The sequence below is a fragment of the Eufriesea mexicana genome, unplaced genomic scaffold (genome assembly GCF_001483705.2).
Source record: "Eufriesea mexicana isolate 0111107269 unplaced genomic scaffold, ASM148370v2 scaffold320, whole genome shotgun sequence".
In the NCBI taxonomy this organism is placed as follows: domain Eukaryota; kingdom Metazoa; phylum Arthropoda; class Insecta; order Hymenoptera; family Apidae; genus Eufriesea; species Eufriesea mexicana.
The window spans coordinates 267788-282617 of NW_016908532.1; the positions used below are offsets into that span (position 1 = coordinate 267788).

Sequence of the window (14830 nt, forward strand, 5' to 3'; positions counted from 1 at the left end):
CATTTCCAAAATATTACATTGTACGTAAGAAACTATTACTATAACCCGTTTTAGATTTACTACATAACTTAGACAGGTGTTTTTAACTTGAGAACAGTTCAAATGGGCCAAAATTTTTGGGTTACACCATATAAATTACAAATACAAAATGTATGTAACATTTTATGAAATTAATAACGAAGAAAGTAGTGAAACTTTAATTATATATTTTATATAGATAATTAGAGAATTTACCGATTTTGTTATAAATATAGTTCCATTGATCTATATAAGAGGTACGCCATCTATACAGTTGCTAGGTGCGCCATCTACACGTTTCCAAAGTACGCCATCTACAGATTCCCCCAGCGCAGAGGAGATTGAGAAGCACGGCTCGAGGCAATTAAGGACGTAATGTTTTCATTCGAACGTCGACAGATGGTCGAACGCTTCTTTGTCAGGCTGAAATCCGTAAATTTCGCGGCACATTTCCGAATCAACCTGTACATCGAATTCAGAGCATGACGGTCTGATTACTTTGGCCACGTATTGAAATTGGACTAGTCCAGAGGTTTGCGATTTCGAACGAAGTTTACATTGTGACAGTCACGGGCATGTGTATTGCTACTGCCCGTTTCCGTTCTTCCATTCGATCTATTTGTATTTGTGAGAGGCAGGGGCTATATTCATTTTAGAATATTCACGCTACAGTTATTTCATCGCGTATGTCGAAGTTAGAAGCCGTCAAAGCTCGTAATTTTATACGTCATTTACATTGAAATAACCCGTGATACACGTGCCTCGATATCTGAAATTGCACAGCCAGAAGGAGGCAAACCGAATTTCCATCAGTCGATTTGGGTTAACGTGCTGAAGCTTATTGGATAGACAGATAAACCTGGACACCCGTCTATCTCTGGTATCATTAACCATTTTTCCCTTCCACTGGCGATTTTTCATTCCAGTGACTTTTCCCGGGGAGCCGTTGAATTATTCCCCAGGCCACGCTCCCTGATTTTCATAAATTCCCTAGGCTCTTGCCTATTTCGTACACTGGGCGATCATTTACGGAATAGCAAGCAACTATTCGTTGCCTCTTATTCAGGCCACGTTTATACTTCCACGGGGAACGTAATTTACAGGAAACGATGCTCCACGTGGATTCCAAAGGTCATCGATTGCAGAACTTTGAACCAGAGCCTTTCTGATTTACCTTCTTTCCGTTCATAGTAAATTCGCTCTTCCAACGGACGATTCGATTCTCTTTGGAATTTTCCAAGCTCTAGTACACAATCGTGACGCTTAAGCAAAGCAGAGAAGTTCGTGGGGAATATTCTAGCTCTGCAAAGTAACCCAAGGCTAGAGAAACTGGATTAAGAAGTTCTTCAAACCGGGCTTATAAACTCGCTTCCATGAGGAACAATTAGTTCGCGATTTCGTTCCTAACAGTCCGTTTACACAGCGATACGTGTATCGCGATGGCGGATATCTATTGGGATACACGTGTTGCCCGTAGAAGCGTTCAAGCGACGATTCTCGTCGGGTACAGTGTGGTTGTACTAATTCCGCGTGGTCTGGGTTCCTTAGTCTAGCGGACTGCGTCTGCGCACGCGCGAGTCACGAAACAAAGGGAGCCAGGCGTACCATTTGCACGAGAGCTATTGCGGCGTTCGATTCACTCAGTAGGAAAACGGTTTCGGTTCGACAGAGGTGGCAGACACGTGGAAATAATTAAAGAACTTGCTACAGTCTCTTGACACGTTAAGTGAACGCTGAATGTTTAGCATGTAATCAGGTTAGAAAACAGCACTTCTGTATTTCTATGATACTGTGATATTTTATGGAACACGAAATTTTGAACTATTTTTTTAAATATGTATGTTACATATATTACACATTATAGGTTAACCTATAATATTCCTGGCCTACAATATCCTGCGAGACTCGCGATAAGGAAAGCGAGCCAAACAAAGGCGTACCAGGCGAGAGCCATAGTTCGTAGAGCTACGGTCCAACGTAAACAAAACACGGCTCAGTCACATGGTTCATTTCCGTCGATGTCTTTCCGCCTCAGTTACGTGTTATTCTCTACCATGTTCGGACGAAGAACGTGTCTCGACGTGATAAACGTTCCAGTTGCCCCTACAGCACGTGGCATCAGGACCTAAATGGTAAGAGAATTAATTTCTGAAATATAACCTACAAATCTTCTCTCGTTCCATTGTTCCCTATTCGATTAATTAATTGGTAAACGCAAGACGCACGTGTAGGTATACTAGCGCGGGCGTGCGAAGGTCACTCGGGATGATAAAAGATTTCTTTGAGGCGCAGTATTTTGCATTCGCCCAAAGGAAACCGCGCTGGTTTCTCCGCGCAACAGATGGCTCAGCTTTTACGGTGAACTAAGCGATTTCGATTAAACGAATCGCGCCTCAAGGTTCCTCCGCAATTAAACGCGAAGCTTAGCGTCTCAGCCATCCAGTCAACCATTGCATCTCCCGCGTTCCCATATTCGCGTCTATTGAAATGATCTGTTATACAATGACCGTAAAAATCGCCGAGTATGGTTAGGGAATTTTTATAACGATCAAAGTCCAGGTGATCGTCGCGCCTTTGCCCCAACACTAGCATCACCCCAACAAATCGTTAATCGGATTTCCACTAGATCGAGCGACGGACGAAAACGTTCAGTAGTAAAAGGATTAACTTCAGCCGGCATCGAGCTGCGCGCGCAGCCTGCCGTGCAATTTTCCGGGTACTCATCGCTTGGACAGGGCTAGGTCGACCGCAGACGGCGATTAATCATGCCGATACAACTTAATTATTGTCCACGTCTGCCTCGACGCGACGCGAAGCTCTGTTCAAGGTTACATCTGCGCGCGCCGTCTACAGCAATGGCGGCCGCCGCGACGATCGACGGAAACCTAACCTAGATGCACCCTTTGATATATACCCGGCCGAACGAGCTTTCTTTGAATTTGTGAATCCTTGCAGGGAAATTTCAAAGCCTGATGGGAACACCAGGATTCCTCGAAGACGGTGTGAAGAATATTAAGAAGGTTCAAAGGCTTAGACAGCCGTGCTCCGGACACGTTGTTCGCCGAGCTAGAGCGCCCTCCAGTCTCGAGAGTTTCGCGGTAATTATTTTCAGGCCGCGCCTTTAACGGGTCAGCGCTATCGAAACACTTGAAACGGTTGAATATTAAAATCCCGGCTATGAATTTCTGAATACCAGCACCCGGGGTAGAGATAAAGAGAATTCTTTGAGAACCACGATTTAAATAACACGCCGGCTGCCGCGGCGCGTTAATCAATCGAATATGATTTTCGCTCTAACGTCCAGGCAAACGATTCCGGAATGATTTTTCTCTGGGCAGGTTTCAGTCGATTATACGTAGGTGGCCTGTCAACCGAGCACACAATCTCCAACTGTCTTGGCTCGTTCGTTTTTCATTAATTATCTTAGGCATTTTCGCAGATAGGATCACGGCGAGCCGAATGGCTGTGACGCGTGAAAAATCGGCTACTTTCGGCTCGATGGATTTATGGCAATGCGCGGAAACTGCGATCTTTCCGTTCCCGCTGAACCTCGATTTATACCCAGCGCGAGAACCACTCGTGCATTTCGGAATTTAATTGGGAAAAAGTCTGTGGAAAAATACGCTCATGTATTCGCGCGAGCCAAGTGTGTCGAATAAATGATTACTTCGAGTATCGAATTCTGAGTTAATACGTAGACGGAATGCGAGAGAAAATTTTGTATCTCGTATCCAGCAAATAATTCTGTAAGTATTGAATAGGAATTTATTTAACGCTGGACGTGTACGCAAATTCCTCTCGTTTCCACCTCCATCAACATCGTTTAGTTAGTTAATTATTCCATCAATTAATATTTTTATAAACCCAGACACAATTGCAAAAGAGAAAAACAAAAGTAACTTTAGACGTTCTCATAAAATGTTAGAAAATAGCGAGAAAAACGAGGAGACCGAATTTACCAGGTAACTACGTCTTTAACAATTCCCTAGAATTCCCTAGACCACATGGGATTACCGAGCAACGTATTATGCGCGTGAATATAATATCTATATTCAGCACTCAAGTTCTCAAATATACGAGCATTGCAGAAATATTTTATCTGCGACAATATCTCGGTCCTAAAAGCAAAACAACGTTTCCTTGCTGCCTAAGTACCATTTCTTCCGGCGTTATCGTGAATCTTCCTTATCAACGGACGGTGGTAAATTATGATGACCGGTTGACGAATTGTTATCGCGAGGGTGGCGCGCAAGTGGCGCGTTGTCTTTGCTACAAAATGCATCTATCTTTCGCCGGGCCAATAAATTCTACATACAACCGGCTATTTACGCGGGCGCACTTACGTGCTACACAGTACCGGTACACGAGCGCGCGCATCTTATCTCGCTAACCATTTTCATGGAACAAGAACTCTTGAGATATTCTTCACGAGCTACGCTAACGCCCTCTCGGAACTGCACGAAGTCCAGACGTCCGCTACGTATTTGCCATATTTTATCTAAATCCTGTTTGTTGCGAGTACTATCGTGATAAGGGGATTCCTGCTTTCCGTTCGCTTTTAAATACCACAAATTTCGCGTTAACAACACGTTGACTTTTATTGCTGTACCATGTCGGCGTTGATTAACAGGGTAGAAACGAGAAGGTAAATGGACGTTCCTAAAATGTGAAAACGTTTTTGTAGCACAACAAATGATGTCGAAGAATATCGTCTTCGCTATCTTTCAGTTATAGCTAAGATACTGAAGGGAGATCGCACAGCTTCTGGTTAATATCGATCAATCGTTTAATCGAAAGTAAAACGCTAAGTAGTCTAATGAGTAGTCCAAAAAAATCAACGTTCAACTTTAGAATTGAGGTTAAATAACATGCTGACTTAAATATTCTATCCAAATATAGTACGTAAAATAATTAAAGTCTAATAATAAATTAAATATAAAATATATTTCATTAGGAATACCTATGAATACATTTTCAGTAAACGTAAAAATCAAAAGGTCTCAAACCTGCCACTTTGTATAATAATTAAGTCACTAAGTATAATAATTCTACCGTTTAAAATACGCTTTGCACTTACATTAAAATGGAATAATTATATTCGTTAAAAATTGTACGTACTCGCATTAAAAGTTCGTGTAATTGGTAATCGAAAGTAAATCCAACTTCTCTTGTCGTAGTCGTGACGCGATATAGGTTAGGAACGCACGACGTTTTACGCCGTCGCGCAAGCGCGCCGCCAAATCACGAACGCTTCTATTAATTTGACACTCGACGCAGCGTGGAACGAAAGATAGCACAGCGAGTGTGGTTCGCATTAATTTCGCATGGAGTCGCGTGTGTAGGAAAGTTGGACGTCCCGAAGGAACATAAGGTTCCCAGTTCTGTAGAAATTTCCTCGCGTTCCGCTGCAGTCACTTATCGAACATGTAAACTAGCTGCCACGGTGTGTCTTCTCTTGGAGACAGTGCAATAACGGATTTCGCGATTTCCCCTGGGTCATCTGGTTACGATATCTAGCGTCGAACAGTCGATAAACTAGTCCCCTGCCCGGACAAAGAGGGCGACATTAATATTCTCATCGAAGATCAAAACGTCTCGATCGATACATGAAAGCAAATACGATTGGTACATGGTAACGTGGTAGTCGACTTTCTTTCGCGTTCTGCATTTGACGAACGTAGTTGCAGATTGCGCAGGGAATACGCGACAATACGCGATAAACTGACACGGCAGATTTATACCGGCTGAAAGTGGCAAAGGTCTGGAGAGTGGACTCGCAGAAATGTTGTTGATCTTTTCGTAAAATACGATTGTTTCACTTTGTTGCGCGTCGAAGGCGTGCTTGGAACTATCCGTGCCACTGGCACGTGGGTGAAATACGCGGAAATTGATAAGTGTGAAATATAACGCGAAAATGTGACGTTTTAAAATCTTATGTACAAAGGGAATAACAGAGCCATATGTGAAAGGTATATTCCGCCAAAGGTAAAACAGTATTTATGATTTATGACACCTATATTTTCCATTTCCATAAAATAACAGAAATGTTTCGGTAAATATATATTGGTATTAATTCGACGCTTAATTATCGGTGTAAATTTTCTCGAATAACGTTTGAAATTATCGAAACAACGAAAGATGTGTGCGCGTCGAGAAATTTTCGCTGTTAAAGGCAGAAAGCCACCCTAACCTAAAAATAGAAGGGATGGCGCTTCGCGGTAAGATACGCAAAAGCGTACGTACGTTCGTGGGTGGAACCATGGTATCGCTCGAAAAGGATCACTTCTGCACCACTCTCGAGACACGACGGCGTGGGTTTTATTCGTTATTGCCGATCGAGCCAGAGCCGGCCCACGCTTCGCACTGTCTTCGTCCCGTCTGCCCCCGCAGGTGGGGGCAATCGTTCGCGCTTCCTTCGTGCCAGCCGAAACGTACTGATGACGACCTTATAGCGGCTTTAAAGCGATCGCAGCCGAACGCTATCTGGACGAACTAACGAGTACTACGAGATGTTTCGGGACGTGGTAAGTGTTTCGTTGGAGAAAGAGTTCCAGTAGAGGTCTCTTGGTGTAATGGATTAAGATGGATGCCATTTCGAAGCAGCTTTACGTTAATACTTCTATGTTAAAAACTTCAAAATGCAAGAGTATAATTTAATTGTATACCTTCTTCTTGAAATTACTTTTCGAAATAAATAAGTTCTCGAAACGTGGAAGTATAAAAACGTGTGCTTGTGCCGTTGGATTTTCTTATAACATTATTTTGCTTTTATAGGTTATTTACTCGTTCTACGTGTACTAACTATTCGTACCGAATTTTATGGTCTCGTGCAACCTGGTAACTACTTTTAGTGGAAAATGTAGAAATATAGTCGATGATGGTGTTATAATGTGAATTATAAATTCTCAATTTCTTGTTTCAGTCTGAAAATTTCTTATTTTGACGAACGAAATGAATTCAGAGATTGATTATAATGTTATTATGTTGTATCTCATTTCGAATGGTCAACTGTTAACAGGACTTTAATAAGATCACAGGCACAATGACTATCCGCGTTATCACGATATAACCAAACATTCACATGTGTCATAAGCAAACGTAGAGTGCTAATATTAGCTCTAATATTCTCACAATCCCTGGATAACGTTTATTCTGCATACGGATACTGAACTAGAATCCTGACAGTGTTATCGTGCCGTGATTTGAATATAACCCCTACCACGAATCTTTATCCGTTGTCCCTCTCCACAGGAACATCTTTCTATCTTCATTCTTCCGCCAAAAATCAACATTTTCGTGCGCAGAATTTCGGAAGGTATAATAGAATACAAATTAACTTCCGCAATGACATAATCCCTCGACTAATATTAACTATTCTCTCTTGTGACGAAGTATCTGAAACTATAAAAAATAGAAGCTAATAATTTTTAATATTGTATTTGCTAAGTTTGATATATATTATTTATACCAAATATTCTTCGTTGTAATAATTTTTCCATTGTCAAATCGGAGCATTTTTTCCAACATTCGAGACTCGTTCGTTCCAACGTTTCTACATCTCGTAAACCTAACCTCAATCTGAACAAAAATAACCAGATTACTGTCGATGATTGCACGTCGTCAGTTTTCGCACGCGTGTTACGTTAAGTGAAACGGTAATTGGCCACGAAGAGTTTGGCACAGAATTTCACAAGATTCACCGACCCATGGCCAGGGAAAAAACTTTCGTCGCCCAATAAGTCGATCGAGTGGCACGGAGGCGCGCGTTACATAACGGTCCAGCTCGGGAATGGGAGAAGCATGGGAAGGTGGCGCTGATTCCGAGGTGGCGCGACGGTTCTGAATGAAAATAAAGATAACGCTTCGTCATCGGGTGCCTACGCGGCCGGCATGGCAGTCGCGTTTCAGCGTTTTCGGATTTGCACGGCGCACGTCCCACGCGCGCCTTGCCTTTTATTTCCTGCCGCTTTCGCATCGGCCCGATCCTCGGCCCCGGCGAAAAGACAAGGAGAGACAAAAAGCGAGCGTGTACCGTCTATTGACGGCGCGGCCCACGCCCGGCCGCCCTCGCGCCTGCATTCATCGAACATCGTGCGTGCAACAGCACAGGTGCGCCAACCGCTACTGATGGCTATTTCGCCTCAACTTCCTCCAACGTTTCGTTCTTTTACACTTCGCCTTCCGCGTGCTTCCTGTTCTTCAAAATGCCACCTCTTTTTCACTTTCTTTTTAATGTATCTCCTGAAACTGGAAAACTATGTAAACCTAACCTAACATTAAATCGAATTCACGGGTTGCAGCGACAACACCAATTCACGATTTTTTTAATTTTTGTGGTAGTGTATTTGGTCGCTATTTAACTATTTATTTATGTTGATATACAAATTTTGATATATCGATAATGTGCATTATTGATAATGAATTTTTGTTTTCTGTCCTGTGGAGTTAATTGATTTGATAAGCAAGTGACTCATTTGTTAGGTTAGGGTTGGGTCTTTGAGAGTTTCTCGTTGATAATTCTTGATTTTAGATTTGTTTATAATATTTTATTGTGCTTTTTTGTGATATACTTGGAATTTGAAATTAACGTGATTTATTAGAATATAAAGGCTGTTTTAGAATTTTTATAAGGGAATGTCTTTCCAATTGTAAAAATTGATTGTATTTTATATCTTTGGAACCACATTGGCGCGAAATTTGAATCCTTTTACGCTGCATTTTTTGTTAATTTTTGTTCACAGTTGGCAAACGTGTCCATTAGGGTTATTTGCACTAATCACCTGGTTATCAGTCGATGCTTTTCGAAGAACGCGAATATTTTAAAACACGTGGATTGATCGATAAATAATCGATGCTGAGGAAATATTTTTAAAATTAATCTCTCAATGATGTACACTATTCGGGGGTTCCCTTTCTTTGGTACACCCGATAAATTAGATTATTTTTTTATAGCGAGTAAAATTCTGGTTATTGCGTAATTACTTCAGCTCGAGCATTTTCACGAGCGAGTTCGGAAGTTTCAGGTGCCACTTCGATTCGCGGAGCTGGTCGTAGAAAATCTCGAATCTCCCTTCGCAAACCTTGAACCGCGGAGCTGTGTAATTCATGGACTTAAGATTTTATATCGGCTTAAGAAGTTTCGGGTCCTAGCGAATCTTGAAATCTTCCTATTTCCGAGAAAGAACCTCGAGGAAGTTTGGAAATTGAAGATTCGCCATCTGAGGGACACGTTTGAAACTTCCAACGGTTCGTTTGTCTCCAAGTGGGTGGTGACAGTCTGATAATCTCCCAGTAACCAGGAATCAAACCACCAATCGTGGGGATGATCCCTTACGGTTTAAAATAAACACTAAATATATAAACAAATTTTGGCATTTTTAAAATTTTGGATATTTTAGAAATTTTCAACATCTTCTTTAGCTTGGAACATTTTTCTTTTGAGAACTCGAAGCATTTTTTACAATTTTAGACTTTTTTGGTTTTGAATATTTTTTACATTTTGATATCAACCACCTTTTTCCCAATTTTAAATATTTTTTAATTTTAAACGTTTCTTTATTTAATTTTGGACACCTTTTTCTTGCAATTTCATATATTTGAAGAATCTTGGGTATTTTTTAAATTTTGATAATCTATTCTTCAGTTTTGGATGTTTCATTGAATCCTAGAATTTCTCTATCAATTTTGGACATTTCTAACAATTTTGGTCAAGCGTTTCAAACTCTGGAAAATTCGTAAAAAATATGAAGTGAGAAAATAATCGTCCATCGTTGAATTTCGTCGCGAAATTTTCGATCCATGAGGTGACCATTTTGGTCTCGTTTCGAGCTACGTCGATCCCATCGCTACGCGTGTGCGTACACATGAAAAACACGCGCGCGCACCCACGCCAGTGTTCCAGCGCATATTCAGCGAACGAGCGATTTTTCAACGGGTTCGAACCATGAATGGACGGTCGGTCTTGTTACTCTTACGAATCGGCCACGGGCATTCCTTTTTTCGTCGCCTTTGTAGACGTTTGGCGCCATCCCAGGGACATTAGTTTTCTTCTTGGGTGTGTGGAAAAAATATCGAGAGACGACTATTTCAGACCGGAAGATCAGCAACTCCATTTAGTTCTACTTTTTCTTCGCGGTTTCTCGTGGAAGTGGAAAATATTTAAACCGTATCAACGTAACTTCTTAATTAACGAACTAACGCGAATGTAATAATAACGCGGGGATTATCCCAGCAACGATGATACAACCGGAAAGGGTTGATTCTACGTGAAAAAGCAAATCGAAAATGAAGAATAAAATTTTTTGATTCGAAGCTTTGTTGTCGAGAAAATCAACTTTGAATATTCATAGAGTGCGCGTGCACTTAACTTTGGCTAAAGCGAATGCACCATCAGTATACCAGTGTACTCGGTGGACATTCAAAGTCAGTTTTCTCGACAAGGAAGTTTCAAATGAAAAAATTTTATTCTTTATTTTCAATTTGTTTTTTCACGTAGAATCACTCTAAATAAGAAGAAATAAAAGTTGTCGTTAAATTCTTTGATAATTTAAATTTTATAAATAAAATACATACTTGAAAGTATTTCAATGAATTTTTATAGATTTTTCAGCATATTGAAAATCAGTTAGAGTGCTGTGTGAGAGTCCAAAGATGCAGTGTCATTCTAAGATTAATACTAGAAATATCAAATTTTGACATATATGTAATATAAACAGACGACAATAATTAAACTAAAATAACAAAAATAAGTAGATGTGTAAACATGTTTAGTAAGATTTGTAACATTTAGTAAGATCTATCTATACTTTCTAGACACCCTGTATATAATACGCATATTGCTACTTAAATCAACGTCCGTATAAATTCTGCAAAAATCGTTGCATCTTGTCGGTAGTAGCAAAAATAAACAATTCAAGATTAATTAACCCGACTAATTTGATAGATTTTAGCATTAATAATCGCAGAGGAAAAAGCTCCATTAACACGTTCAGTAACTCGACCGAAGTGCTCGTTTATTTTAATTAAATTTTCCAAGCAGCTAGACTCCCCTTTTTGCTCTAAAATCCCGCGTCTCAAAGAATTAACTGTTCACAGACGACCGGCACAGAGGCCACCACGACTAAAGTACTTCCTTACTAACACCACATGTCGGGCAATAAGATGATCCGAAAGACTATAAACCAACTGCTCGAGTTGAACTACTTCTACTTACGTTCCGGACAAGATCGTTGAAATATAACCTCCATCCTGCGCCACTGAAGAAGTATCGAACACTTTTAATAGCGACCATAACCAACAAAAAATTCCACGCGACAGAGGCGAGTAATTACCCATGAAGTTACCCCCCACCATTTTAAACCGGAGCCTAACTTGCAGGAACAATTCGAAGTTTCCCAAGCCGTAGTTCGAATTCCCGGCGTTAAGTTTCAAATTAGGGCGAAGCACCGTGGTGCAAACCTCTACTAATGCCTCGTCATTACGATATCCCCAGAGAAGAGGCAGAGAGGAGCCAGGAGGGTTAATAATTCCGTAATAACTGAAGGGGCGATCAGGAGTGGACAGATTATGCGTGTCAGCTAACCGGGATTCCCCGCGTTGCTCGACGCGTCGCGTAAACGCGTTACGTTCGCTGTAATTTTCTTCGATCGGGATAATTGCTTCCTAATGACAGGCCAATTTCGACACGCGGTCCTGCGCCGTTAATTCTCCACCTCGCATTGTATCCGTCGCCCACCGAAACGAATAAATATTTACAAGCGCGGCCCCGAGTCATCTACATTGAAAAGGCGCGCGCAGCCTCGCCGCGCAGGAAAAATGGCGGCCGCGCGAGGGCGCCCTCACCGCCAATGGATTCGTTCCGGGGTTCGGCGGCCGCTTCGCTCGGAGACAACCGCGTGATTGCGTGGACGAACTTATTACCCAGGCGGCATGACAATCGGGTACCCATGATCACACGGTGCACGGGGCGTTAACGTTTTTTCGCCATTTTATGGGAAGTTAATTTGCCCGAGGTGGAACTCGAGGCGTGATGGATCGGATTAACCTCGGTTTCGCGTTTTCCATTTTTTGACAGTCTAGTCACGTGACTGATTTATGGGCTTTCAGGATCGGTAGATAGTCCTGGATTTGAATAGAATGCCTGGCATGGTATACGTACGATTGCTTTGGGATGCGTGTTCTCGTTTCAGACATACCCAGGATATTTTGAAAACGGGGCTAACCTTAATTCTAAAAATCGAAATTGACGCTGCGTTAAAATTAAAAAGAAATCTTGTTATAGATTATATTCGTTGGGAATATTTATGCAATAATCCTTCCGCTGTTTAACAAAATTAGGGGCTGGGTGCGTGGTCGAATTATATGATTCGGTATAATAGGATTTATTATAACGATTTAGCATGGATTAGGCCCTTAATTACTAGGCCCTAATAGTGTGCGAGGTGTTGAAATTAAATAATACTAGGTGTTAATTATTACACGATTTTTTACTTAGTGTTTTGAGAGATATCGTTAGCTTTATGGCACCAAACCTTTCAATTTCTGCACTTTCTGAAAAAAATCGTCGCAAATATAAATACGACCGCAACATAGTATGAGAAGCTTTTAAATAAAATCTGGAAACTAAAAATCGCGTAAAACTCGATCAAACTCCTAAATTCGAGAGACTTTCGAGTCAACCACCATCTTGGCAGTTCTTCGTAATTGATAAGAAGAAAGAAAAAAATGAACCTCTAGAGGATCCTTCAGATCCTTTCGATCCCTCGAGTCTCACGGGGACACAATTTTCTCCGGAAGAATCGACTATCTACCTCCCCGGAACTGTAACTCGGCCGATAAAAATGATGTCCAGCGTCGCGTCGGGAGCAGGTGAAAAATGACAAAGGCATAGGGCCAGGCGGGAGATGCGGTGGTGGGGGTACCGCGACCGATTCGATAGCTTCCCGTCCGCTTTCTCGAGTTACTTTTGTTCGAGGACTTGTCACGCCCAGTCGTCGATGGGCAGAAGCCTCGCCTTCGCCGGAGGCGGTTCTGTTAAGTGCACAAATAGTGTCGAGTTACGATCTTCCGATGAAAACGGAAAGAGATTAAGCGGACCGCACGGTTTACTCCGGGATTGTGCAGATGGCGCGCGACGTCGGGGCGACTGCAGTCACGAGTCTCGTGAAATGCTAATCACCGTCATATTGATGCCCCGTGAAATATCTTAAACGCTTTTACAGGCTTGTTTTTTTTTTTCTAAAATTACACCGATAAACATTTCGCATACTTGACGAGTCTTCGATTATCGATTTAATACGGTCATTGAGACGCGTTATATTTTGAAAAAGATATACTAAACGTAGTATTCTGGGAATTTATTAGAATTTAATATTTGATGATCGGTGGATGAATAAATGAAAGAACTTTCCAAAAATTGAAATACGTGTAGATATTGAAAAGTTGATTATATGTAAGTATATTGAAGAAAAGGAAAAAGAAAAGTCCTGAAGTCACGTGACTAAAGTGATAACTCTGAAGGTAGAATTTTTAATTAAAAGTTAGAAAGCGGTCTTTCGAGTCGTGGTAGTTTTAGTGTGACCAAACAGATGGCGCAATAGTCATCACTGACGCCATGTTAAATTGTTTGCCGAAGTTTAATTAAATCTAAATTCTTAATTCACCAAATTTGTGGTAGATTCACGAAATCATAGCACATAAGGGGTAAAAATATTCAGGATACTGGCTCGTAGTTAGGTTATGAGAAGGTAGAATACTGCACTAGTGTATTGTTCAGTGATCGAATCGATAGTAGGATAAATATGCTAAGACAAACATGTATCTAACACATCTTCAAAATTCCTATACACAGGCATAATTATTATCAAATTAATCGATAAAGAAAAAAATAATTAATTTTCCCTAATCATTCGCGACGAAGGAAAATTATATCGCTCGATATCGTTTGGCAGATTTTCAAAATTCGTGTAATATGTAAAATGATACGAAAAAATATAGGTGAAAATGACTAGATGGTGAATAAAGTGAATAATAATAGGGTTAATTCACTCGTAATTCCCATTATATCACTGTGGTGTATTGACTATAGCATGAATTCCAAACTTACCCCTGATATTCGGTCGATGGAGACGAGCCTCGGGCACGATATGCACAACAACGATGAACGCTTGCAGCATCAGTGGATAGCGCATGGTTACAGCCAGACCGGAAGCGTACCTTGTAATAAGTACACGACAGCCAATACGTCGACAAGCTTCCGCTCTTTATGCTGTCACTCTTCGACCTGCAATATATATAAACGCATTATCCCGCGAAATGTTTCCTGTACGATCACACGTTGCATCCCATATGCAGCTTACACTGTGCACTTTTACTCCGACTGCAGAAATTTCTGCTTAGAAATTATAATTGATCGTTAAAATTCTCCATAATATTTTATATTTGTTCAAGAATTAATTATTCGGCAGAATTATCAATAAAAATTTAGAGAATTATTCAAGAAACGAAAATATCGATAAAATTTTTAAACTTCCCGCGCTTTTTGAAATTATATTTCGATCAAGGAAACACCAATAGGGATTAACGCAAGAAATGACACCAATACTGTTGAAAAGAATTGTAAAATTTTCTTCATTCCAATTTGTGTTATTAAGTATTATTAAACCACCGCCATTTTTTAATTTGAATTCTACCGATGCCCACACTTGTGAACAGATTAGAATATCATACGATAAGATGTTCGTGGAATGGCGTTTAAATCTACGACGATTCTTGTAATCGTTTTCCATGAAGATATTCACGTGAACCGGTCGAT

General features: G+C 40.8%; 1 protein-coding gene across 1 annotated transcript in view; it reads right to left on the reverse strand.

Moving 5' to 3' along the window:
- LOC108545194 (A disintegrin and metalloproteinase with thrombospondin motifs 10) overlaps window positions 1-14830 on the reverse strand; it is a 78604-nt gene that overhangs the window by 51782 nt on the left and 11992 nt on the right. Inside the window, exon 2 of the mRNA XM_017896692.1 lies at window positions 14123-14299. Coding sequence (XP_017752181.1) covers window positions 14123-14207 — 85 coding nt within the window. The 5' untranslated portion in view covers window positions 14208-14299. The remainder of the gene's footprint in view (window positions 1-14122; window positions 14300-14830) is intronic.